Here is a 27864-nt window from a genome sequence, read left to right as displayed (position 1 = left end):
GCCCATTCTAAAAAATACTATAATAAAAATGTTTAACATAAAAAGTGTAATAAAAGAGTAAACAGTGAACAAGAAAAAGTTACAATGTTGACACTAATAACACAAAGCTGCCATGTGGACTGTTATTGACCTGCTGAAGACTCCAATTACTTCACTGGAACAATTTCACTTCCAAATTTTTTGGGGGGGACAATATTGCATATTTTGTCCGTAACAAAGTTTTCTTTCACAAAAAGGGCATCAAACAAACAAAATAGTATGAAAAAAAATGTATACAATCTTATAATCAAAAGATCTACAGACTTAAGCGTTAAAAGTTAAAACATATTAACATACATTAGGCTTGTTTTCAACACTTATTGTTTTTTTTTAATTGTTATTATTCATTGACCTATTTAGGGTTACAATCAAATATTCCACTTTGAAATGTTTCGGGGGAAAATGTTGCATATTTTGTGCGTTTGCCATATAAATAAGGGTTTTGACATAAAGGCCGTAAACATAAAAAACTAAATAAAAAAAAAATTTTTATAACGACAGACAGACCTGAAGCTGATCTCGAGATTCAAGCGTTAAATGAAAAAAAAATAATAATTTATGACTTATTTCGAACATTTTTATGACTGAAACCCTTAGGGAGACCGGGGACCAAACTTGAGGAAAGCCATAAAGGTAAAAAAAACAAAAACAACTATTGTATTGCTTTTAAAAAGGAAAAATATCAAAATGGCCAACGCATGCTTTGATTTTTCAGTCTGCGGCGCTCAGTGGAAAAAGTTTGTAAAAAGTGGATAAAGTACACACTAGTGCTTCCTGGAGACACACAAACACAGCTCATTAGTATTAAAGCTACAGACACACAATATGGATTGTCTACTAAAAGCACTTTCAAACAGTCTTAAGTTGCAGAATGGATTTTGGGGCAATACTTGTTATTAATACAGTATAATATGGGACCTTTCAAATTATTCACAATATTAACAATTTGTTTGTAATGGTCTTATAGTAGAACAGGGGTCACCAACCTTTTTGAAACCAAGAGCTACTTCTTGGGTACTGATTAATGCGAAGGGCTACCAGTTTGATACACACTTAAATAAATTTCCAGAAATAGCCAATTTGCTCAATTTACCTTTAATAAATAAATCTATATATATATTGAAAAAAATGGGTATTTCTGTCTGTCATTCTGTCATACATTTTTTTTCTTTTTACGGAAGGTTTTTTGTAGAGAATAAATGATGAAAAAAACACTTAATTGAACGATTTAAAAGAGAAGAAAACACGAAAAAAATGAAAATTAAATTTTGAAACATAGTTTATCTTCAATTTCGACTCTTTATAATTCAAAATTCACCCGAAAAAAATGAAAAGAAAAACTTGCTAATTCGAATCTTTTGGAAAAAATTAAAAAAATAATTTAGATTAATTTTAGAAATGTTGATGACATGTTTTAAATAGGTTAAAATCCAATCTGCACTTTGTTAGAATATATAACAAATTGGACCAAGCTATATTTCTAACAAAGACAAATCGTTATTTCTTCTAGATTTTCCAGAAAAAAAATTTGAATAGAAATTCAAAAGACTTTGAAATAAGATTTAAATTTGATTCTACAGATTTTCTAGATTTGCCAGAATATTTTTGGGGAATTTTAATCATAACAAGTTTGAAGAAATATTTCACAAATATTCTTCGTCGAATAAACAGAAGCTAAAATGAGGAATTAAAATGTTTTTATTATTCTTTACAATAAAAAAAAAATTACTTGAACATTGATTTAAATTGTCAGGAAAGAAGAAGAAGGAATTTAAAAGGTAAAAAGGTATATGTGTTTAAAAATCCTAAAATCATTTTTAAGGTTGTATTTTTTGTCTAAAATTGTCTTTCTGAAAGTTATAAGAAGCAAAGTAAAAGTTATAAGAAGCAAAGTAAAAAAAATAAATGAATTTATTTAAACAAGTGAAGACCAAGTCTTTAAAATATTTTCTTGGATTTTCAAATTCTATTTGAGTTTTGTCTCTCTTAGCCCGTAAGGACCAGATGAGTCGCCCGCTGGCCTGTTCTAAAAAATTGCTCAAATAGCAGCACTTACCAGTGAACTGCCTCTATTTTTTAAATTGTATTTATTTACTAGCAAGCTGGTCTGGCTTTGCTCGACATTTTAATTCTAAGAGAGACAAAACTCAAATAGAATTTGAAAATCCAAGAAAATATTTTAAAGACTTGGTCTTCACTTGTTTAAATAAATTCATTTTTTTTTTTTACTTTGCTTCTTGTAACTTTCAGAAAGACAATTTTAGAGAAAAAATACAACCTTAAAAATGATTTGAGGATTTTTAAACACATATACCTTTTTACCTTTTAAATTCCTTCCTTTTCTTTCCTGACAATTTAAATCAATATTCAACTTTTTTTTTTTTATTGTAAAGAATAATAAATACATTTTAATTTAATTCTTCATTTTAGCTTCTGTTTTTTCGACGAAGAATATTTGTGAAATATTTCTTCAAACTTATTATGATTAAAATTCCCCAAAAATATTCTGGCAAATCTAGAAAATCTGTAGAATCAAATTTAAATCTTATTTCAAAGTCTTTTGAATTTCTTTTAAAATTTTTGTTCTGGAAAATCTAGAAGAAATAATGATTTGTCTTTGTTAGAAATATAGCTTGGTCCAATTTGTTAGATATTCTAACAAAATGCAGATTGGATTTTAACCTATTTAAAACATGTCATCAAAATTCTAAAATTATTCTTAATCAGGAAAAAAATACTAATAATGTTCCATAATTTTTTTTTTTTTTTTTTTTCAAAAAGATTCAAATTAGCTAGTTTTTCTCTTCATTTTTTTCGGTTGAATTTTGAATTTTAAAGAGTCGAAATGGAAGATAAACTATCTTTCAAAATCACATTTTAATTTTTTTCCTGTTTTCTCCTCTTTTAAACCATTCAATTAAGTCATTTATTCTTTACAAAAAACCTTCCCTAAAAGGAAAAAAAAATGTACGACGGAATGACGGACAGAAATACCCCTTTTTTTTTATATATATAGATTTATTTATTAAAGGTAAATTGAGCAAATTGGCTATTTCTGGCAATTTATTTAAGTGTGTATCAAACTGGTAGCCCTTTGCATTAATCAGTACCCAAGAAGTAGCTCTTGTTTTCAAAAAGGTTGGTGACCCCTGCTGTATATCAACACAAACAGGGGAAATCAACACAAAAAGAAGGGTTAATGGGCGGGAAGAACATTTAAAAAGTCAAATGTTTACCTGGGATACTCCGGGCTGCGTGAGTAAAGAAAATATAAGTTCAATGTAAAAACCACACAGATTGTATAATTGTTATTTATCACATCATATCATGAGGACGATTCTTGACTTGCTTTGCTGGCATCGCTATGGCGACGGAGCGTGACAGCAGCCTCGCGGGGACGTTAACAAGTCTGATTAATCAGGTGGGGACTAAATGTGGACAGCTTGTGCTCCCATCTGTACAATGTCTCCGACACATTAATATGCAGGAGATCAACCAGCGCTAACAGAAAGAGTCTGATGACTCATCAGTAAAAACACCTCGAAAAAGGGCTGCTTTTTGTTTCCCGTCTTTCACAACAAGCCTCCTTGTCAGTAGAGGGCACTAAGATGCCACACGGAATATAGATCGTAATGACCAACAATAAGCCAGGTGATGTCAGAAATGGACATCAATTAAATAAATATATGCATAAATCTTTTATGTCCATTTTAGTTCATTTTAATACATTGGTAAATGTTCTGCCTTCAAACAGGTGAGAACATACTTGCCAACCTTGAGACCTCCGATATATAGAAATAATAAAAATACTTGAATTTCATCCATCCATCCATCATCTTCCGCTTATCCGAGGTCGGGTCGCGGGGGCAACAGCCTAAGCAGGGAAACCCAGACTTCCCTATCTCCAGCCACTTCGTCTAGCTCTTCCCGGGGGATCCCGAGGCGTTCCCAGGCCAGCCGGGAGACATAGTCTTCCCAACGTGTCCTGGGTCTTCCCCGTGGCCTCCTACCGGTTGGACGTGCCCTAAACACCTCCCTAGGGAGGCGTTCGGGTGGCATCCTGACCAGATGCCCGAACCACCTCATCTGGCTCCTCTCGATGTGAAGGAGCAGCGGCTTTACTTTGAGTTCCTCCCGGATGGCAGAGCTTCTCACCCTATCTCTAAGGGAGAGCCCCAAACTCATTTCGGCCGCTTGTACCCGTGATCTTATCCTTTCGGTCATGACCCAAAGCTCATGACCATAGGTGAGGATGGGAACGTAGATCGACCGGTAAATTGAGAGCTTTGCCTTCCGGCTCAGCTCCTTCTTCACCACAACGGATCGATACAACGTCCGCATTACTGAAGACGCCGCACCGATCCGCCTGTCTTCCACTTGAATTTCAGTGTTCATTTATTTACACACATACAGGTGCTGTTCATATTATCAGAATAGCATGAAAAATTGATTTATTTCAGTAGTTATATTCAGAACGTGAAACTTACATATTATATCAATTCATTACACACATGGTGATATATTTGAAATGTTTATTTCTTTCAATCAATCAATCAATCAATGTTTACTTATATAGCCCTAAATCACTAGTGTCTCAAAGGGCTGCACAAACCACTATGACATCCTCGGTAGGCCCACATAAGGGCAAGGAAAACTCACACCCAGTGGGACGTCGGTGACAATGATGACTATGAGAACCTTGGAGAGGAGGAAAGCAATGGATGTCGAGCGGGTCTAACATGATACTGTGAAAGTTCAATCCACAATGGATCCAACACAGTCGCGAGAGTCCAGTCCAAAGCGGATCCAACACAGCAGCGAGAGTCCCGTTCACAGCGGAGCCAGCAGGAAACCATCCCAAGCGGAGGCGGATCAGCATCGCAGAGATGTCCCCAGCCGATACACAGGCAAGCAGTACATGGCCACCGGATCGGACTTTGAATTTTAACGATTAGTACTGACAATTACTGAAAATCCCAAATTCAGTATCTCAGAAAATTAGAATATTAGTTACGACTAGTACCAAAAAATATTTTTTTAGCGGCAATCAATACTTAGTTGCAGCTCCTTTTGCCTGAATTGCTGCAGCAATACGGCGTGGTATAAAGTCGACCAGTCTGTTGCACTCCTCAGGTCTTATGAGAGCCCAGGTTGCTTTAATAGTGGCCTTCAGCTCTTCAGCATTGTTGGGTCTGGCATCTGGCATCTCCCGCTTCACAATACCCCATAGCTTCTCTATGGGGTTAAGGTCAGGTGAGTTTGCAGGCCAATCAAGAACAGGCATACCATGGTCCTTAAACCAGGTACAGGTAGATTTGGCACTGTGTGCAGGTGCCAAGTCATGTTGGAAAATGAAATCTTCACCTCCATAAAATTGGTCCGCGGCAGGCAGCATAAAGTGTTGTAAAACTTCCTGGTAGACTGCTGCATTGACCCTAGACCTTAGGAAACACAGTGGACCAACACCAGCAGATGACATGGCACCCCAGACCATTACCGATTGTGGAAATTTGACACTGGACTTCAGGCAACGTGGGTTCTGTGCCTCTCCTGTCTTCCTCCAGACTCTGGGACCTTGATTTCCAAAGGAGATACAAAATTGACTTTCATCTGAAAACATAACTTTGGACCACTCAGCAGCAGTCCAGTCCTTTTTGTCTTCAGCCCAGGCGAGACGCTTTTGACGTTGTCTCTTATTGAAGAGTGGCTTTACACAAGGAATGCGACAGCTGAAGCCCATATCTTGCATACGTCGGTGCGTGGTGGTTCTTGAAGCACTGACTCCAGCTGCAGTCCACTCTTTGTGGATCTCCCCCACATTTTTGAATCGGTTTTGTTTGACAATCCTCTCCAGGGCGCGGTTATCCCTCTTGGTTGTACATTTTTCTGCCACATCTTTGTCTTCCCTTCGCCTCTCTATTAATGTGCTTGGACACAGAGCTCTGGGAACATCCAACCTCTTTGGCAATGACCTTTTGTGTCTTGCCCTTCTTCTTTCGTATCAATGGTCATCTTTTGGACAGTTGTCAAGTCAGCAGTCTTCCTCATGATTGTGTGTCATACAGAATCAAAACGAAAGACCATTTAAAGGCTTTTTCCAGGTGTTTTGAGTTAGTTAGCTAATTAGAGTGTGGCACCAGGTGATCTTCAATATCTGAGCTTTTCACCATATTCTAATTTTCTGAGATGTTGAATTTAGGGTTTTCATTGGTTGTCAGCTATAATCATCTCCTTTTTGGCAAAAAACACTTGAAATGTATCAGTCTGTTTGGAATGAACGTATACATTCTACAAGTTTGACTTTCTAAATGTAATTAATGAAATAAATCAACTTTTTCATGATATTCTAATAATGTGACCAGCACCTGTATAACACTCATCTACTCATTGTTGAGTTGAGGGTTGAATATTCCATCCTTGTTTTTTCTAACCATGTGCATGTACACTAGATGGCAGTATTGTCCTGTTTAAGAGTGTCACAACACATTGCTGTTTACGGCAGACGAACTGCTTTACAGTAGACGAATTCGGACTGCTGTTGTGTGTTGTTTTACCGCGCTGGGAGGACGTTAATGAAACTGCCTAACGATACACTCACATTAGAAACCAAGAACTCGCCCTCGATCATTCTACAGTTATAACGTCATTGGTCAGACACGCTCTTTGTACACCTCACTCAGGTTCGCATGGAGCTGGAGGGGGCGTGGCCTCCAGCTCCGCCTTAATTCCGGGAGAAAATTTGTCCCGGGAGGTTTTAGGGAGAGGCACTGAATTTCGGGAGTCTCCCGGAAAATCCGGGAGGGTTGGCAAGTATGGGTGAGAAACAAGCTCAAACTACATAATCTTAATACAAATCATTCTTTTTAATTTTTATTCTATTATTTTGTTACACACATTTCTTGGGGCTTGTTTTTTTTGTCTTTAAGTCTAAAATTAGAATAAAATGCAGTTTTGCCGAAATACATTTTTGTAAAACTTTACAACAAAGTTATCATCATATGGGGTTTATAAATGTTAAAATACTGTACAATTACATTATAAATCATGAATACAAATAATGTCAAACAACCATTTTTATTTTACTCAATTTGTTTTACTTTAGCTAGTGACAGGTGGCGACTTGTCCAGGGTGTACCCTGCCTTCCGCCCGATTGTAGCTGAGATAGGCGCCAGCGCCCCCCGCGACCCCGAAAGGGAATAAGCGGTAGGAAATGGATGGATGGATGGATAAATGAAGTGTTTGACTTATTTTACATCTTCAGAATTTTTGTAACTGTATTTTTTTACATTTCTATTTCTAAATTGATCCAAATGATTTTCGGTAGTAAAAAAAAACAACAACATTTTTTTTAGATGCAATTTATAACCAGCGGATTTATTTTTTTTTCCCTCTTAAGCTTTGTCTTAAAAATATATAAAAAAAAAAAAATACAAATAAATCTCTAGGGTTTATAATATCCATCCATCAATTTTTTACCGCTTGTCCCGTTCGGGGTCGCGGGGGTGCTGGAGCCTATCTCAGCTACAATTGGGCGGAAGGCGATGTACACCCTGGACAAGTCGCCAACAGGGTACAAAAAAAACCTACATTCTCATTAGAAGTTGTAAAAATTATAATATAATTAATTGAAAAAATAATATAATTAATTATATTATAAACCCGACACAAATGTTGTCCGTCTATCTGTGTTGGGATGATAATATAATTTATAATATAATTAATTATATTTTTTGGGGGAAAAAATATATTATAATAAAACTAATAAAAAATAATATACTTAATTATATTAGAAACCCAACACAGATAGACAAACAACATCAGTGTTGGGTAAGTTGTAAAAATTATAATTCGAGATGCTACCTCAGTAGAAGCATTTAAGTCTCACCTTAAAACTCATTTGTATACTCTAGCCTTTAAATAGACTCCCTTTTTAGACCAGTTGATCTGCCGTTTCTTTTCTTTTTCTTCTATGTCCCACTCTCCCTTGTGGAGGGGGTCCGGTCCGATCCGGTGGCCATGTACTGCTTGCCTGTGTATCGGCTGGGGACATCTCTGCTCTGCTGATCCGCCACCGCTTGGGATGGTTTCCTGCTGGCTCCGCTGTGAAAGGGACTCTCGCTGCTGTGTTGGATCCGCTTTGGACTGGACTCTCGCGACTGTGTTGGATCCATTATGGATTGAACTTTCACAGTATCATGTTAGACCCGCTCGACATCCATTGCTTTCCTCCTCTCTAAGGTTCTCATAGTCATCATTGTGAGTTTTCCTTGCCCTTTTGTGGGTTCTTCCGAGGATGTTGTAGTCGTAATGATTTGTACAGTCCTTTGAGACATTTGTGATTTGGGGCTATATAAATAAACATTGATTGATTGATTGATTGTCACCGATATCCCACTGGGTGTGAGTTTTCCTTGCCCTTATGTGGGCCTACCGAGGATGTCGTGGTGGTTTGTGCAGCCCTTTGAGACACTAGTGATTTAGGGCTATATAAGTAAACATTGATTGATTGATTGATTATAAACCCAACACAGATAGACAGACATCTGTGTTGGGTTTATAATATAATTAATGATATTTTTTATTATCCATCCATCCATCCATTTCTACCGCTTATTCCCTTATTAATTATATTATAATTTTTACAACTCATAATGAGAATGTTTTTTTTTTCCTACCCCAGCAAAATGTACCATGTTACCAGAATAAAACACATATGCTCAGAAATACCAAAGATTGTTGGAATGTGGTCAAATAAATGAAAACTTAAGTATATTGTCAAGTGATACCGCTACTGCTGGGGTTATACATTTTTTAATGTGATATTAAGTAATAATATATAATATATGTAAATCCATCAATTGACAATTAACTGAAGAGTCTTCAATAGTCGCTGGGTGTGTGGTCTACAATGGTCAGTGTCTACAATTGACAGGTCATCATTATCAGCTATGGCCATATTTGCCAAACTTGAGGGGGGGAGTGTGTGTATATATATATATGTACCAGTATTTTTTTCAAATAATCAGTTCGGCCACCATGTTGATCTACAAAATTTGCAGGTAGCATACCCGTTCTCCTTCGAGCTGTCCTGGATGAACTGAAATTATTTTTTCCAATCATTTTGGAACTTTGCAAGCGTACTTCTTCTTCTTCTTACTCGTCGTCGCCATGTCTCTTCTTCGTTCTTCTGCTTCGTCTCTGTTATGTTTTTTGGACATTACTACTTGCCGTAGTATTAAAGCAATGCATGATGGGAATCCGGATGTTGTGTGTCAGCTTATTTACGTGCCGGCTGGAATAAACAAAACCTATGGATAACAGAGACATATATAATAGTCTCCTTTTCAGGCAATGCCTTTAAGGCACCCCCCCAATATTGTTGTCCGGGTGGAAATTCTGGAGCATGGTTGCCCCGGGAGATTTTCGGTAGAGGCACTGAAGTTCGGGAGTCTCCCGGGAAAATCGGGAGGGTTGGCAAGTATGACTATGGCTGTAGGCAATCCTCTAATAAAACTGTTGAGTCAGTAATAAATTATACTGACTTTATACCGAATCAGTATTATTTTTAAGTATGTTACTTACCGCTATTAAAACATTGGTTCTGTTGCCGATGTGTTGGACGACCAAAACATTACCAGAGTACCAACAACTAAGGGCTGTCTGTGCAATGTGTGCCCATGTATGCTATATTATATCTCGGGGCCTTGGTGCACCGACCTTGTTTGATTTCATCCGCCGTCCTGTCGATGAGCACGTAGAGCGACCAAACCACGCATGTGATGGCGATGACGTGGAAGGTGACCGAGCACATGATCTTCCTCCTCTCGCTCGCTGTCATCTGAAGCTTCTCCCACTGTGGCCAAGAGAGGGAAGAGGTTCCAGTCACACACACTCACTTATAAAACATGTCATGTGCTGCTGTCCAAGGTTTTTTACACACATGAAGTACCACTCTGCAGTGCTTCTGAATACAAATTTTAACATCCATTTTTTTTCCACCCCCAGTCCGTGTAGCTTTAGCTGACGTATGCAAAGTACGCACGATGATTGCATGGCGGTGGGCGGCATGCGTTTTGCAAAGGCAATGGGACGACGATAAAAAGCATTAGCATACTGTACAGTGTTTTTTTTTTTCAAGCTAGTGACAGCTTCCAAACAGCAGGTGTGACATATTGCAAGGCATTTTTGGAACTTGCCAGGAAATAAAGGTATGTTTAATCACACCTAAAGAGTGAAAGCAGATAAAGTGTTGGCTCTGGTGGGCATTGAATATTTAAAGGGGAACATTATCACCAAATCTATGCAAGCGTCAATATATACCTTGATGTTGCAGAAAAAAGACCATGTATTTTTTTAACCGATTTACGAACTCTAAATGGGTGAATTTTGGCAAATTAAACGCCTTTCTGTTTATCGGTCTTTTAGCGATGACGTCAGAACGTGACGTCACCGAGGTAACACACCCGCCACATTCATTTTCACATTACAAACACCGGGTCTCAGCTCTGTTATTTTCTGTTTTTTTGACTATTTTTGGAACCTTGGAGACATCATGCCTCGTGGGTGTGTTGTCGGAGGGTGTAACAACACTAACAGGGAGGGATTCAAGTTGCACCACTGGCAAGAAATCTGCCGCCAGACCCCCATTGAATGTACCAAAGTGTCTTCACATTTGACCGGCGATGCTAAGACAGACATGGCACAGAGATGTATGGATAACCTGCAGATGCATTTGCAACGATTAAGTCAACGAAATCACAAAGGTGAGTTTTGTTGATGTTGTTGACTTATGTGCTAATCAGATATATTTGGTCACGGCATGACTGCCAGCTAATCGATCCTAACATGCTACGCTAATCAATGCTAACATGCTATTTACGCTAGCTGTATGTACATTTGAAACTAGATACCCACATTTAATGCGAAACAAACACTTACCGATCGATGGATTTAAGTTGCTCCAGTGTCACAAGATGTGGAAGTCCTGATCGTTTGGTCGGCACATTTTACCGGCGATGCTAATAAGGCAGCCATGGTACTGCTGTTTTTTTGTTTTTTTTTCATGATACTATTTCCATGAGCACTTGTGGTAATGGTGTGGCTATGTATGTGTGTAGTGTGCATATGTATGTATATACTTATCATTTATTTATATACAAGTTCAGTAAGTTTGTACATAGAGTGAACAAGGAAGTTCGAGCTCAGAGTAATTTATGATTTAAAGAAAAGGGGTGGGATTAAATAAGTGTATACTTCTCACTCCTTTTCAAATATGTAAAAAAAAAAAAAAAAAAAAAAGTCAAATGCTCATTTGTTTTTTTTTATTCTCCATTGTTTTCATTTTGTTATAATAGCCGTTAAGGCTATAGCACTGTATTGGATCAAGCTTGCTCTTGTTTATTTTGTTTTTTTTTGCATATTTGAAATAAAAATATATCAATAAAAAAATATATCAATCAATGCTATGGGCCACTTCATTAGGTACACCCGCGCTATGGCCAAATAGCGTCAATAGCTATTCGCTCAATAGCTTCAATTTCGTTTTCGCTATCTGCCTCCATACTCCGACCATCCGTTTCAATACATGCGTAATCTGTTGAATCGCTTAAGCCGCTGAAATCCGAGTCTGAATCCGAGCTAATGTCGCTATATCTTGCTGTGGTAACCGCCATGTTTGTATTGGCAGCACTGTGTGACGTCACAGGGAAATGGACATTGGTTTCGAAGATAGCGAAAATAAGGCACTTTAAAGCTTTATTTAGGGATATTCCGGGACCGGTAAGATTTTGAAAAAAACTTCAAAAAATACAACAAGCCACTGGGAACTGATTTTTATTGTTTTCAACCCTTTTGAAATTGTGATAATGTTCCCCTTTAAAGAAGATACTGTGATCCTAAGCAGAGGTAGGTAGAGTAGCCAGATATTGTAAGAGTACTGTTACTTTAGAGATGTATTACTCAAGTAAAAGTAAGGAGTAGTCACCCAAATATTTACTTGAGAAAAAGTATGTTGTGAAAAAACTACTCAAGTACAGAGTAACTGATGAGTAACCTGTTCGTTTGAATGCCTACTGAAACCCACTACTACCCACCCCGCAGTCTGATAGTTTATATATCAATGATGAAATATTAACATTGCAACACATACCTATACAGCTTTTTTAGTTTACTAAATTACAATTTTAAATTTCCCGGGAGTTTCGTCTTGGAAACGTCATGTAATGATGACGTGTACGCGTGACATCACGGGGTTTTAGGAAGTGTGAGCGCTACGCACACACACACAGCTAAAAGTCGTCTGCTTAAACGGCATAATTACACAGTATTTTGGACATCTGTGTTGCTGAATCTTTTGCAATTTGTTCAATTGATATTGGAGAAGTCACAGTAGAAAGATAGAGTTGTGAAGCTATAGCCGTTAGCCACACAAACACACGGTGATTCCTTGTTTAAAATTCCCGGAGGTGAAAATTTACTATGGATCAGAGTGCGGTCAAGCGAACATGAATCCAGACCAAATGTCAACCAGCAGGTTTCGGTGAGAAAATTGTGGTTGAAAAGTCAGTTCTTAGCGGATAAAAGCTGAGCTTGTGCCGTCCATAGCTGCCGTCGACTCCCCTGAGACATTGCCGTCAACACCCGGCCGTGGACACACCCCTCCGACTATCAGGTAATTTTAAACTCACTAAAACACTAGCAACACAATAGAAAGATAACGGATTTCCCAGAATTATCCTAGTAAATGTGTCTAAAAACATCGGAATACGTGAATTGAATAACATGGTAATTCATCGGAATTACCATGAATTGATTAACGTGGACCCCGACTTAAACAAGTTGAAAAATGTATTCGGGTGTTACCATTTAGTGGGCAATTGCACGGAATATGTACTGAACTGTGCAATCTACTAAGTGCAATCTACTAATAAAAGTATCAATCAATCAATCAATCAATCAAAAATCCCAATGCTACCGCGTTTTTTTTTTAACTCTTTTTTTTTTTTTTCTTCTAGTCAGTCGCTATCAATATCCTCAAACATGAATCTTTCATCCTCGCTCAAATTAATGGGGAAATTGTCGTTTTCTCTGTCCGAATAACTGTTTTTGTTGGAGGCTCCCATTAAAATCAATGTGAATATATGAGGAGCCCCCACACTTGCGACTTCCGGTAAAGGCGATGCTTTGTCAGGAAGTACAAAAAGTTGCGAACTTTATCATCGATTTTCTCTACTAAATCCTTTCAGCAAAAATATGGCAATATCGCGAAATGATCAAGTATGACACATAGAATAGACCTGCTATCCCTGTTTAAATAAGAAAATCTCATTTCAGAAGGCCTTTAATGATGACGGCAACAAGTAATGCACAAAAACATAAAAACAGCAATGAACAAATTCAGAGCCAGGAATATCTATTAAGCAACTAAAACTAATATATATTAAATAATATATATTTGGTTTTACCCTGTATTGAAAAACATTTTTTAAATGAATTTTACCTTTGCAACCTCATGATACTATTGGCAAAGTTTTCTATTCATAAATGTAATTTTATCATCTTTGTCTTTTAAAATAAAGGGAAAACTGTTTTTGACTTTTAACCTTTTTGAACTAGTCGTGCATGCTTTTATTTCAAGTCGCCTGGACTACTGCCAGAGGTGGGTAGAGCGGCCAGATATAGTACTCAAGTAAGAGTACGGTTACTTTAGAGATGTATTAGTCAAGTAAAAGTAAGGAGTAGTCACCCAAATATTTACTTGAGTAAAAGCAAAAAGTACGTTGTGAAAAAACTACTCACGTATTTGAAAAACTGATGAGTAACCTGTTCGTTTAATGATGACGGCAACAAGTAATGCACAAAAACATAAAAATAGCAATGAACAAATTCAGAGCCAGGAATATCGCTTAAGCAACTAAAACAATAATATATATTTGGTTTTACACTGTATTGACAAAAAATTTGAAAATGAATTTTACCTATGCAACCTCATTATATATACTATTGGCTAAGTTTTATATTCATAAATGTAAGTTACTCAATACCCGACCTGTTTTTTGTGCCTGTAGAAAAGATTTAGAACTCTACATTAAAACACTCTAACTAACAACCAAAAAGCTGTGAAAACGATGATGCTATGTTCCAATTTTAACTTATTTACTGAGATGGAGTGAGCACTTTGTTTGTAGTTTTTTTGCATTCTATTTTAGTTACTTTGAATTTACAACCCCCTGGCGCTGTTTTGTACGGTTCTTATACTGTTTTTGTACTTACTTTGATTATTATTTTCAACTGTTTGTAAATGTTGAAATTTATAAATAAAGGTTTATTTTTAAAAAAAAGTGTGCAGTTAATCATGTGACGGCCTGGCTCTGTTTGATTGGTGAAACGGAGTCGAACATCACCAGTGACTGCATTTGATTGGTGAAACGGAGTCAAACGTCACCAGTGACTGCATTTGATTGGTGAAACGCAGGCATGCGATAGATCCTACTTTGAAGGTCTGTCTGACAAAACAAACAAAGCGTGCATTAACAGATCGATAAAAATCAGTTGCGAGTAGCGAGCTGAATGTAGATAAATGGAGCGGGGTAAAAGTAGCGTTTCTTCTCTATAAATATACTCCATCCATCCATCCATCTTCTTCCGCTTATCCGAGGTCGGGTCGCGGGGGCAACAGCCTAAGCAGGGAAACCCAGACTTCCCTCTCCCCAGCCACTTCGTCTAGCTCTTCCCGGGGGATCCCGAGGCGTTCCCAGGCCAGCCGGGAGACATAGTCTTCCCAACGTGTCCTGGGTCTTCCCCGTGGCCTCCTACCGGTTGGACGTGCCCTAAACACCTCCCTAGGGAGGCGTTCGGGTGGCATCCTGACCAGATGCCCGAACCACCTCATCTGGCTCCTCTCGATGTGAAGGAGCAGCGGCTTTACTTTGAGTTCCTCCCGGATGGCAGAGCTTCTCACCCTATCTCTAAGGGAGAGCCCCGCCACACGGCGGAGGAAACTCATTTCGGCCGCTTGTACCCGTGATCTTATCCTTTCGGTCATGACCCAAAGCTCATGACCATAGGTGAGGATGGGAACGTAGATCGACCGGTAAATTGAGAGCTTTGCCTTCCGGCTCAGCTCCTTCTTCACCACAACGGATCGGTACAACGTCCGCATTACTGAAGACGCCGCACCGATCCGCCTGTCGATCTCACGATCCACTCTTCCCTCACTCGTGAACAAGACTCTTAGGTACTTGAACTCCTCCACTTGGGGCAGGGTCTCCTCCCCAACCCGGAGATGGCATTCCACCCTTTTCCGGGCGAGAACCATGGACTCGGACTTGGAGGTGCTGATTCTCATTCCGGTCGCTTCACACCCGGCTGCGAACCGATCCAGTGAGAGCTGAAGATCCCGGTCAGATGAAGCCATCAGGACCACATCATCTGCAAAAAGCAGAGACCTAATCCTGCGGTCACCAAACCGGAACCCCTCAACGCCTTGACTGCGCCTAGAAATTCAGTCCATAAAAGTTATGAACAGAATCGGTGACAAAGGACAGCCTTGGCGGAGTCCAACCCTCACTGGAAACGTGTCCGACTTACTGCCAGCAATGCGGACCAAGCTCTGGCACTGATCGTACAGGGAGTGGACCGCCACAATAAGACAGTCCGATACCCCATACTCTCTGAGCACTCCCCACAGGACTTCCCGAGGGACACGGTCGAACGCCATCTCCAAGTCCACGAAATAATATAAATATTAAATAAATATACTCAAGTAAAGTAAAAGTATGTTGCATTTAAACTACTCTTAGAAGTACAATTTATCCCAAAAGTTACTCAAGTAGATGTAACAGAGTAAATGTAGCGCGTTACTACCCACCTTTGATCCTACGCCAACGGCAACATTATAAAGCATGATAGACAAGAGGTAGCTACAGTAGATGAAGTAACACACTGTGGCATCTACTGTCACTGCATGCATGATGATGTACTGTACATCAGCATGTGTTCACTTAAAAGACAGGAAGCTTATGAAGTCAAGATCGTCATCAGCAACCATGCATATTCATATGTGCAGCTAATGAGGACCAGATTTTTAATTAGTTATCAATCAATCAATGTTACTTATATAGCCCTAAATCACTAGTGTCTCAAAGGGCTGCACAAACCACAACACAAACCACTACGACATCCTCGGTAGGCCCACATAAGGGCAAGGAAAACTCACACCCAGTGGGACGTCGGTGACAATGATGACTATGAGAACCTTGGAGAGGAGGAAAGCAATGGATGTCGAACGGGTCTAACATGATACTGTGAAAGTTCAATCCATAATGGATCCAACACAGTCGCGAGAGTCCAGTCCAAAGCGCATCCGACACAGCAGCGAGAGTCCCGTTCACAGCGGAGCCAGCAGGAAACCCTCCCAAGCGGAGGCGGATCAGCATCGAAGAGATGTCCCCAGCCGAGCGGTACATGGCCACCGGATCGGACCGGACCGGACCGGACCCCCTCCAGAAGGGAGAGTGGGACATAGGAGAGAAAGAAAAGAAACGGCAGATCAACTGGTCTAAAAAGGGAGTCTATTTAAAGGCTAGAGTATACAAATGAGTTTTAAGGTGAGACTTAAATGCTTCTACTGAGGTAGCATCTCGAACTGTTACCGGGAGGGCATTCCAGAGTACTGGAGGCCGAAATGAAAACACTCTATAGCCCGCAGACTTTTTTTGGGCTCTGGGAATCACTAATAAGCCGGAGTCCTTTGAATGCAGATTTCTTGCCGGGACATATGATACAATACAATCGGCAAGATAGGATGGAGCTAGACCGTGTAGTATTTTATACGTAAGTAGTAAAACCTTAAAGTCACATCTTAAGTGCACAGGAAGCCAGTGCAGGTGAGCCAGCATAGGTATATATGTATGTATATATGTATATAAAGTATAGGTATATATGTATGTATATATAGGTATATACAGTATAGGTATATATGTATGTATATATGTATATAAAGGTATACACAGTATAGGTATATATGTATGTATATATGTATATAAAGTATAGGTATATATGTATGTATATAGTTATGGGACTGATAGGAGCCTCACAATCCAACACTATTTACAAGTTCCGTTAAAAAAAGGGCTTCAAAGCACAAGTGTAATCCTTAAAGCTTTTTTTAGTTGTTTTTTTTCAACAGCTCGTGGTATTTTAGTCACGTTTCCTGCAAAACGCACCTATCAGCAGGCGGCAGGAGGAGTGAGGATTGTCACCTTCGGAGGGGCCTAAGTTCCAAAAATGTGGAATAACCGTCAATCGTGGAATTTGAGGGCTCCAACGTTCACACTACTTAAGTGCTGTGTCACTGCGACTTCTTAAAAACAGTGGTTCTTAACCTTGTTGGAGGTACCGAACCCCACCAGTTTCATACGCGCATTCACAGAACCCTTCTTTAGTGGAAAAAAAAATGTTTTTAAAATTCAAAACAAAGTTATATGTTTCTGGTAACACTTTAGTATGGAGAGCATATTCCAAGTAACAAAGACTTAATTTAGAGTTATTTGAAAACTAGGGGAATATATTTTAAGTAATAAAGACTTAATTGAGAGTTATCTGGTTAGGGTCAGGGTTAGAGGATTAGGGTTATAATAAGGCCACGCCGAATAAGGCATTAATAAGTACTTAATAATGACTAATTAAGATCAATCAATCAATCAATCAATGTTTACTTATATAGCCCTAAATCACTAGTGTCTCAAAAGGCTGCACAAACCACTGCGACATCCTCGGTAGGCCCACATAAGGGCAAGGAAAACTCACACCCAGTGGGACGTCGGTGACAATAATGACTATGAGAACCTTGGAGAGGAGGAAAGCAATGGATATCGAGCGGGTCTAACATGATACTGTGAAAGTTCAATCCATAATGGATCCAACACAGCCGCGAGAGTCCAGTCCAAAGCGGATCCAACACAGCGGCGAGAGTCCCGTTTACAGCGGAGCCAGAAGGAAACCATCCCAAGCGGAGGCGGATCAGCAGCGCACAGATGTCCCCAGCCGATACACAGGCGAGCGGTCCATCCTGGGTTCTGACTCTGGACAAGCGGTCCTTCCTGGGTCCCGACTCTAGGCGAGCGGTTCATCCTGGGTCCCGACTCTGGACAGCCAGTACATCATCCATGGCCATCGGATCGGACCCCCCTCCACAAGGGAGAGTGGGACATGGGAGAAAAAGAAAAGAAACGGCAGATCAACTGGTCTAAAAAGGGAGTCTATTTCAATCAATCAATGTTTATTTATATAGCCCCAAATCACAAATGTCTCAAAGGACAGCACAAATCATTACGACTACAACATCCTCGGAAGAACCCACAAAAGGGCAAGGAAAACTCACACCCAGTGGGCAGGGAGAATTCACATCCAGTGGGACGCCAGTGACAATGCTGACTATGAGAAACCTTGGAGAGGACCTCAGATGTGGGCAACCCCCCCCCCCCCTTTAGGGGACCGAAAGCAATGGATGTCGAGCGGGTCTAACATGATACTGTGAAAGTTCAATCCATAGTGGCTCCAACACAGCCGTGAGAGTTCAGTTCAAGCGGATCCAAGACAGCAGCAAGAGTCCCGTCCACAGGAGACCATCTCAAGCGGAGGCGGATCAGCAGCGTATTTAAAGGCTAGAGTATACAAATGAGTTTTAAGGTGAGACTTAAATGCTTCTACTGAGGTAGCATTTCGAACTGTTACCTCTAGGGGCATTCCAGAGTACTGGAGCCCGAATAGAAAACGCTCTATAGCCCGCAGACTTTTTTTGGGCTCTGGGAATCACTAATAAGCCCGAGTCCTTTGAAGGCAGATTTCTTGCCTGGACATATGGTACAATACAATCGGCACTATGTTACTAATTTGCATGTCAATAAGCAACTGATTAATGGTGAATATGTTCCCCATACTAAAGTGTTACCATGTTTTTTCTTTTTTTACTGGTGCACAAAATGAACCGTGCATGAACATCACCTTGTTCAAAGAACAAAACCAACATAGTGCATGAACTCACAGCAAATTACACACCTGCAAATCAGTCAGCCGTTGCCGTATCCGTAATACGCCGATAGGGAGAAGTTTGTATTTACACGATGAGACGGGTGTGTTTAGACCTCCGCCGAACCTCTGAAGCTGATTCACCGAACCCAGGTTAAGAACCACTTTCTTAAAATATAGAAAACTGTTTAATAATGTTTTGATCTGACATTGACATCGGTGCGATAACACACAAAAAAAAAGAACAATAATGAGATGATATGTGCTTGGATGCAAGCAGCGTGTTTACTTGTGCATAGCTGGACAGCCAGTTAACATCTAAATGTCCTCCAACAAGCACACTATTCCCACATCAACCTTAAGAAAGTCGGTGACTTCACTATAAAAGTGGGTGACATTGTTATCACCAGGAAAGATGAGATCACTTACCTAGGTTCTATTCTAGAAGCCAATCTTTCCTGTGATAAAATGGCAACCAAGGTGATCAAAAAGGTCAACCAGAGAACGAGATTCCTCTACAGAATCTCCTCTCTGGTGAACAAAAGCACCTTGAAGATTCTAGCGGGAACCCTCATTCAACCAATTTTTGATTAAGCTTTCACCTCCTGGCACCCCAGCACCTCCAGAACCCTCAAATGTAGACTCCAAACATCCCATAACAAGCTAGTCCGGTTACTTTTAGACCTCCACCCCAGATCACACCTCACTCCAACCCACTTCTCCAAAGTGGGCTGGCTCAGGGTGGAGGACAGAGTAAAAAAACTTGCACTGAGCCTAGTCTATAAAATCCGCTACACCTCCCTGATACCGAAGTACACGTCAAACTACTTCCTTAAAGGCCTACTGAAATTAGATTTTCTTATTTAAACGGGGATAGCAGGTCCGTTCTATGTGTCATACTTGATCATTTCGCGATATTGACATATTTTTCTGAAAGGATTTAGTAATGAACTTCGACGATAAAGTTCGCAACTTTTGGTCGCTAATTAAAAAGCCTTGCCTTTACCGGAAGTACCAGACGATGTGCGCGTGACGTCACGGGTTGTAGGGCTCCTCACATCCTCACATTGTTTATAATCATAGCCAGCAGCAGCTAGAGCTATTCGGACCGAGAAAGCGACAATTACCCCATTAATTTGAGCGAGGATGAAAGATTCGTGGATGAGGAAATTTAGAGTGAAGGACCAAAAAAGAAAAAAAAGTTACACAAAAAAAAGCGATTGCAGTGGGAGCGATTCAGATGTTATTAGACACATTTACTCGGATAATTCTGGAAAATCCCTTATCCGTCTATTGTGTTGCTAGTGTTTTAGTGAGATTAAATAGTACCTGAAAGTCGGAGGAGTGTGGCCACGGGTGTGGTGACCCAAGTGTCTCCGAGGGAAGTCAAGCAGCTGCAGCAGGACGGAGGCTCCGCTGATGTCTCCGGTAAGAGCCAACTTATTACCACAATTTTCTCACCGAAAACTGCCGGTTGACATGTGGTCGGGATCCATGTCTGTTGACCGCTCTGATCCATAGTAAAGCTTCACCTTCGGGAATTTTAAACAAGGAAACACCGGCTGTGTTTTTGTGGCTAAAGGCTAAAAGCTTCCCACCTCCATCTTTCTACTTTGACTTCTCCATTATTAATTGAACAAATTGCAAAAGATTCAGCAACACAGATGTCCAGAATACTGTGTAATTATGCGATTAAAGCAGACTACTTATAGCTTGGATCGGGCTGGAAAATAATGTACGCTACAACCCGAGACGTCAAACGTACGCATCATCATTCCGCGACGTTTTCAACATGACACTTCGCGGGAAATTTAAAATTGCAATTTAGTAAACTAAAAAGGCCGTATTGGCATGTGTTGCAATGTCCATATTTCATCATTGATATATAAACTATCAGACTGCGTGGTCGGTAGTAGTGGGTTTCAGTAGGCCTTTAACGTAAATGACCGCCATAACCACAACACCAGGGGGAGCTCCACAAACCTCGTTAAACCCAGATTCCGATCTAACAAAGGTCTTAACTCATTCTCTTTCTATGTCACATCAATGTGGAATGCACTCCCAACAGGTATAAAAGTAAGTACATCTCTGTATAACACCTCCAGGCAACTTCAACCCTTTACTAATACCCTCCTCCATTCACATCCCATCTCCCCGGATTATAAATAACCTAAAGTAAATAATCAAATGTACCTCTAATGCAGGGGTGCCCACACTTTTTCTGCAGGCGAGCTACTTTTCAATTGACCAACTCGAGGGGATCTACCTCATTTATATATATCATTCATATTTATTTATTTATGAAAGAGACATTTTTGTAAACAGGTTAAATGTGTTTAATGATAATACAAGCATGTGTAACACATATAGATGTCTTTCTTTCACAAAGACAAGAATATAAGTTGGTGTATTACCTGATTCTGATGACTTGCATTGATTGGAATCAGACAGTAATGATGATAACGCCCACATTTTCAAATGGAGGAGAAAAAAAGTTGTCCTTTCTGTACAATACCACATGAAAGTGGTTGTTTTTTGGCATCTAATTCATCCAGCTTCCATACACTTTACAAGAAAAACATTGGCGGCAAATTCCGTAGCTTGCTTGATTGACATTCACGGCACCCGAGGGTCTTGTGAGATGACGCTGGCTGCTGCCAGTTCATTATTATGAAAAAATGACAGAGAGGAAGGCGAGAAACACTTTTTATTTCAACAGACTTTCGCGCCGTCCCTTCCGTCAAAACTCTAAAGGCCGACTGCACATTTCCTATCTTCACAATAAAAGCCCTGCTTCATGCTACCTGCGCTAACTAAATAAGAGTCTCGGAAAGCTGGCGTGCACAAGTGATGTGCACGCCAGCTTTCTAAGGGATTGCTTGTGCACGCCAGTTTTCCGAGACTCTGTATTTAGTTAGCGCAGGCAGCATGAAGCAGGGCTTTTATTGTGAAGATAGGAAATGTGCAGTCGGCCTTTAGAGTTTTGACGGAAGGTACGGCGCGAGAGTCTGTTGAAATAAAAAGTGTTTCTCGCCTTCCTCTCGGTCATATTTTCATAATAATGATTTTGCAGCAGCCACAAGACCCTCCGATACTGTGAATGTCATTTAAGTGACGTCTCGGTGAAGATTGATGATCACTAATTTTTAGGTCTATTTTTTTTTAAAAGCCTGGCTGGAGATCGACTGACACACCCCCCGCGGTCGACTGGTAGCTCGCGATCGACGTAATGGGCACCCCTGATCTAATGTACATACTTGTTCTTATGCTATGTGAACTCACTATGTTCTCTGCTGGCTGTACATATCCTACTAAATAAGACCTACACTGTTTTAATGTCCATTTCTCTGTTGATGCAATTGTTGATGACTGAAGTACTGATATCAACCAAAGCTCCTCATCCCACCCCCCGGATTGTAAATAATGTGAATAATTCAATGTATATACTATGATGATTAACCTGTGTGATGACTGTATTATGCCGATAGTATATATTTTTACCATGAATTGATTAACGTGGACCCCGACTTAAACAAGTTGAAAAACGTCTTCGGGTGTCAATTGTATGGAATATGTACTGAGTTGTGCAATCTACTAACAAAAGTTTCAATCAATCACTGCTTTTTTTTGTATTTTAGTCAAGTCTTTTACCAAATGTAAACATGGTAGGCTATAGGCTACTAGGAGCTAGCAGCTACACAACAGCGAAGCACACCAACCAGACTTTCGTAATAAGCGAAGTGAATCATATCCATTTCTCTTTTTTCCCAGTGACTCAAAGCGCTTGACATTGAGAGAGCCATTATCTACATCAAAGCTACATTTACACGAGTGTGGGGGGCAATGGGAGTAAGGTGGGTGAAGTGTATTGCCCGAGGACACAAAGGCAAGGACTGGCATGGCGAATTCAAGCCACGCAATTGGAGCCTTGAGGATTGTTGATACCGATACTATAAGCATGAATCATAGTGCATACTTAACAGTAGGTAAGGTTGTATTTTCGCCATCATTCCTCACTTTAAGCATGAGTGAAGAATGTGTGAAGGATGCACGAATCACCTGATAAGATCTGATAAGTTGGAAAAAGAAAGAGATGATACACTGTTTTCTGTTCACAGATACTACCTGGTGGTTGTTTGAGTACTCTGCAGCGAGTCCAGAGTAGTCCCACTCCCACATTTGTCAATACAAATATCAAATAATTTACTTTTACTAAGGCAGAAGTGTTAGGAAGTACCCAGCAACAAATGTGTCCGCATCATTCAACTTATTGCATGAATCAATCAATCCAATCCAGCCCACTTTATTTATATCAATCAATCAATCAATGTTTACTTATATAGCCCTAAATCACTAGTGTCTCAAAGGGCTGCACAAACCACCACGACATCCTCAGTAGGCCCACATAAGGGCAAGGAAAACTCACACCCAGTGGGACGTCGGTGACAATGATGACTATGAGAACCTTGGAGAGGAGGAAAGCAATGGATGTCGAGCGGGTCTAACATGATACTGTGAAAGTTCAATCCACAATGGATCCAACACAGTCGCGAGAGTCCAGTCCAAAGCGGATCCAACACAGCAGCGAGAGTCCCGTTCACAGCGGAGCCAGCAGGAAACCATCCCAAGCGGAGGCGAATCAGCAGCGCAGAGATGTCCCCAGCCGATACACAGGCGAGCAGTACATGGCCACCGGATCGGACCGGACCCCCTCCACAAGGGAGAGTGGGATATAGAAGAAAAAGAAAAGAAAGGGCAGATCAACTGGTCTAAAAAGGGAGTCTATTTAAAGGCTAGAGTATACAAATGAGTTTTAAGGTGAGACTTAAATGCTTCTACTGAGGTGGCATCTCGAACTGTTACCGGGAGGGCATTCCAGAGTACTGGAGCCCGAACGGAAAACGCTCTATAGCCCGCAGACTTTTTTTGGGCTTTGGGAATCACTATATAGCACAGTTAAAGGCCTACTGAAACCCACTACTACCGACCACGCAGTCTGATAGTTCATATATCAATGATGAAATATTAACATTGCAACACATACCTTTTTAATTTACTAAATTGCAATTTTAAATTTCCCGCCAAGTGTCGTGTTGAAAACGTCGCGGTATGATGACGTCTCGGGTTGCAGGGGACATTATTTTCCAGCCCGGTCCAAGCTATAAGCAGTCTGCTTTAATCGCATAATTACACAGTATTCTGGACATCTGTGTTGCTGAATCTTTTGCAATTTGTTCAATTAATAATGAAGTAAAAGTAGAAAGATGGAGTTGGGAAGCTTTTAGCCTTTAGCCACAAAAACACAGCCGGTGTTTCCTTGTTTAAAATTCCCGAAGATGAAGCTTTACAATGGATCAGAGCGGTCAAGCGAACATGGATCCTGACTACATGTCAACCGGCAGTTTTCGGTGAGAAAATTGTGGTAATAAGTCGCCTCTTACCGGAGACATCACCTGTCACATCACATCAGAGTGTGATGTGACAGGTGGTGACAGTACACCTACTTTGAGACAAGAGCAATAGTGATAGTTATGCTTTAAAGTCATTACCAACTATTGCCACGACGACTTTTTACTGTCAACTGAGTTTAGTTTTTTAGTGATTTCTGCTGGTGGTAAGCCTCCGCATTTTACTTGATCAGCAGCCATACAGGTCCCACTGAGGGTGGCCGTATAAACAACTTTAAAACTGTTACAAAATATGCGCCACACTGTGAACCCACACCAAACAAGAATGACAAACACATTTGGGGGCGGTTTAGCTCGGTTGGTAGAGCGGCCGTGCCAGCAACTTGAGGGTTGCAGGTTCGATTCCCGCTTCCGCCATCCTAGTCACTGCCGTTGTGTCCTTGGACAAGACACTTTACCCACGTGCTCCCAGTGCCACCCACACTGGTTTAAATGTAACTTAGATATTGGGTTTCACTATGTAAAGCGCTTTGAGTCACTAGAGAAAAGCGCTATATAAATATAATTCACAAATAAAAAAAAACACTGCACTAAACAAGCCGTTAGGAATTTGAGACTTTAGCGACGTATCTTGCCTTAGTTACGTCGGCAGATATCTCCATATATGGTTAGGTTTTACCCAAAGAGTTTTGCGCGAGTTCGCCATTTTTATTCAGTTGTTGCTTCTTTTTCCTCTGTCCCCTTTTCTCTCTTCTGTTGCCATCTCAAAAAGTTCTAACTTATAGTCAGTAGACTGGACCTGGAAGCTCTAAAAACAACATGGCTGATGGGATGGAGACACAGGAGAATGTTGGCACTTAAATGAGACCGTCCACAAAACGGTGCGATCTAAAGAAAGATGGTCGGTAAAACAAAATCAATGCACAATTTTGACAAAAGAACCACCATTAGATCCTACGTAGACCACAAAGAAGTGTTTTAAATGAAGAAAAAATATCATAAAATGCCCCTTTTTATGGAATCTATAAAGATCATTGCTAGAAAATCATCTCTTTAGATTTTTCTGCCATTGATCAAGTAAGGCAAGCATTTTTTCAAGTGCGACTATAATGCTCATTACACCAATCACAAGAGTGAAGTGTGTCTATCTCCACTTTTTTTTTTATAAATGTCCTATTGCAGTTGGTACCTGAACTAAAAGGACCATAAATCTACTGTACAGTTACTTTGTTCATCACAAACAATGTCATGATGGGTGGAAATTGGCCTTATGTATGAATCATATTGCTGGAAGCGTTAAGGCAGGTGTGTCAAAGTCAAATACAGAGTGGGCCAAAATTTAAAACTGAACAAAGCCACAGGCCGATGTTGAACCAATTAACCTTTTAATAGGGACCCAAACAAGCTTTGCATTGAATATTGAACTAGCATGGCTTATAGAAATTTATAGTGATATGCAAAATCGAGTTTCAAATAATAATAATTCAAAATATCAATGGCATATCAAATACAATTTAAATACAAATTAAATGCCTCTTATCTATTTGCAGCCTTCTGAGGTAAATATCAAAATAAACTTTTTCTACAGGCTAATAATAGATTTCAAAATAAAATAACAATAATGAATGAATCAAGAGAAAGTCCAGGAATAAAACGTTAATTATTGCTCAGTTTGCTACAATGATTTGATTCAACAATGAATATGGAACAAGCAACGCTTATGTAACTTAATAGTGCAAAATCAACTTTCAAAAAACAAATGAAAAATCATCAAAGGTATAGTAAATAGAATTTAAATAAAACATGTAATGCCTTTTTTCTACTTGCAGCTTCCTGAGGTATATATCAACAATAACTTTTTCCACGGGCTAATACATTCAAAAATAAAATAACAATGAGGTGGGCGGGGTTGGGGAGGGCGGGGGTCGGGTGTATATTGTAGCGTCCCGGAAAAGTTAGTGCTGCAAGGGGGTCTTGATATTTGTTCTCTTGTGTTTATGTTGTGTTACGGTGCGGTTGTTCTCCCGAAATGTGATTGTCGTTCTGGTTTGGTGTGGGTTCACAGTGTGGCGCATATTTGTAACAGTGTTAAAGTTGTTTATACGGCCACCCTCAGTGTGACCTGTATGGCTGTTGACCAAGTTTGCCTTGCATTCACTTATGTGTGTGTACAACCCGTGTATGTTATGTGGCTTGGCTGGCACGCTGTTTGTATGGAGGAAAAGTGGACGTGATGACAGGTTGTAGACCAGTAGTTCTCAAACTTTTTTCAGTGATGTAAACCTGTGAACATTTTTTTAATTCAAGTACCCCCTAATCAGAGCAAAGCATTTTTGGTTGAAAAAAAGAGATAAAGAAGTAAAATACAGCACTATGTCATCAGTTTCTGATTTATTAAATGGTATAACAGTGCAAAATATTGCTCATTTGTAGTGGTCTTTCTTGAAATATTTGGAAAAAAAGATAAGAAAAGAACAAAAAATTTGTTGAAAAAGAAACAAGTGATTCAATTATATATAAAGATTTCTAGACATAGAAGTAATCATCAACTTAAAGTGCCCTCTTCGGGGATTGTAATAGAGATCCATCTGGATTCATGAACTTAATTCTAAACATTTCTTCACAAAAAAAGAAATCTTTAACATCAATATTTATGGAACATGTCCACAAAAAAATCTAGCTGTCAACACTGAATATTGCATTGTTGCATTTCTTTTCACAGTTTATGAACTTACATTCATTTTTTGTTGAAGTATTATTCAATAAATATATTTATAAAGGATTTTTGAATTGTTGCTGTTTTTAGAATATTTAAAAAAAAATCTCACGTACCCCGTGGCATACCTTCAAGTACCCCCAGGGGTACATGTACCCCCATTTGAGAACCACTGTTGTAGAGGACACTAATTTGGCCCGCGGGCCAGAGTTTGACACCCATGCGTTAAGGCAGGGGCAGGGAACCTGTGGCTCTTTTGATGACTGCATCTGGCTCTTGAATAAATCTGAGCTGACATTGCTTAACACGATAAGTAATGAATAATTCCACATGTAATCACAGTGTTAAAAATAATGTTCAAAATATAAAACATTATCGTGGTTTTTTTTTGTTCAAAAAGTTGCGTTAATGGTAAGAAGTTATTTATTTATTATTGGTTAGTGTGGGGCTGGCCCTCCTTGGGGTTCTTCAGACCACCAAGCACCAACATGAGAGCCTGTTTCAGGGTTACAATATTGTTTTATTTTTAATAAGTCTCTCGGTTGCTTTCCAGCAATTGTATTTTTCTCCTTCGTTCTCGCTCGCGCTCTGGCTCCAGTTCCAACCCTGTCTCTCCTCCTGGCTGCTGCTTATAACAGTGCGACAGGTGATTAGATAACAAGGCCCAGGTG

At 39.8% G+C, this 27864-nt stretch overlaps 1 protein-coding gene across 6 annotated transcripts in view; it reads right to left on the bottom strand.

The window, feature by feature from the left end:
• Positions 1-27864, bottom strand: part of marchf8 (membrane-associated ring finger (C3HC4) 8) — a 309683-nt gene that overhangs the window by 12571 nt on the left and 269248 nt on the right. For 4 of the 6 annotated variants that reach the window (XM_061910240.1, XM_061910241.1, XM_061910244.1 and 1 more), the window contains 2 exons: positions 9758-9893; positions 3276-3290 (listed from right to left, as the gene is read on the bottom strand). In XM_061910240.1, coding sequence (XP_061766224.1) covers positions 3276-3290; positions 9758-9893 — 151 coding nt within the window. The remainder of the gene's footprint in view (positions 1-3275; positions 3291-9757; positions 9894-27864) is intronic. The other 2 variants (XM_061910242.1, XM_061910245.1) reach the window with 1 other exon arrangement.

This window comes from Nerophis ophidion, linkage group LG09 (genome assembly GCF_033978795.1).
Source record: "Nerophis ophidion isolate RoL-2023_Sa linkage group LG09, RoL_Noph_v1.0, whole genome shotgun sequence".
Lineage (NCBI taxonomy): Eukaryota > Metazoa > Chordata > Actinopteri > Syngnathiformes > Syngnathidae > Nerophis > Nerophis ophidion.
Note: the sequence above shows the minus strand (reverse complement) of the source record. Positions and strands in the feature narration are given on the sequence as shown.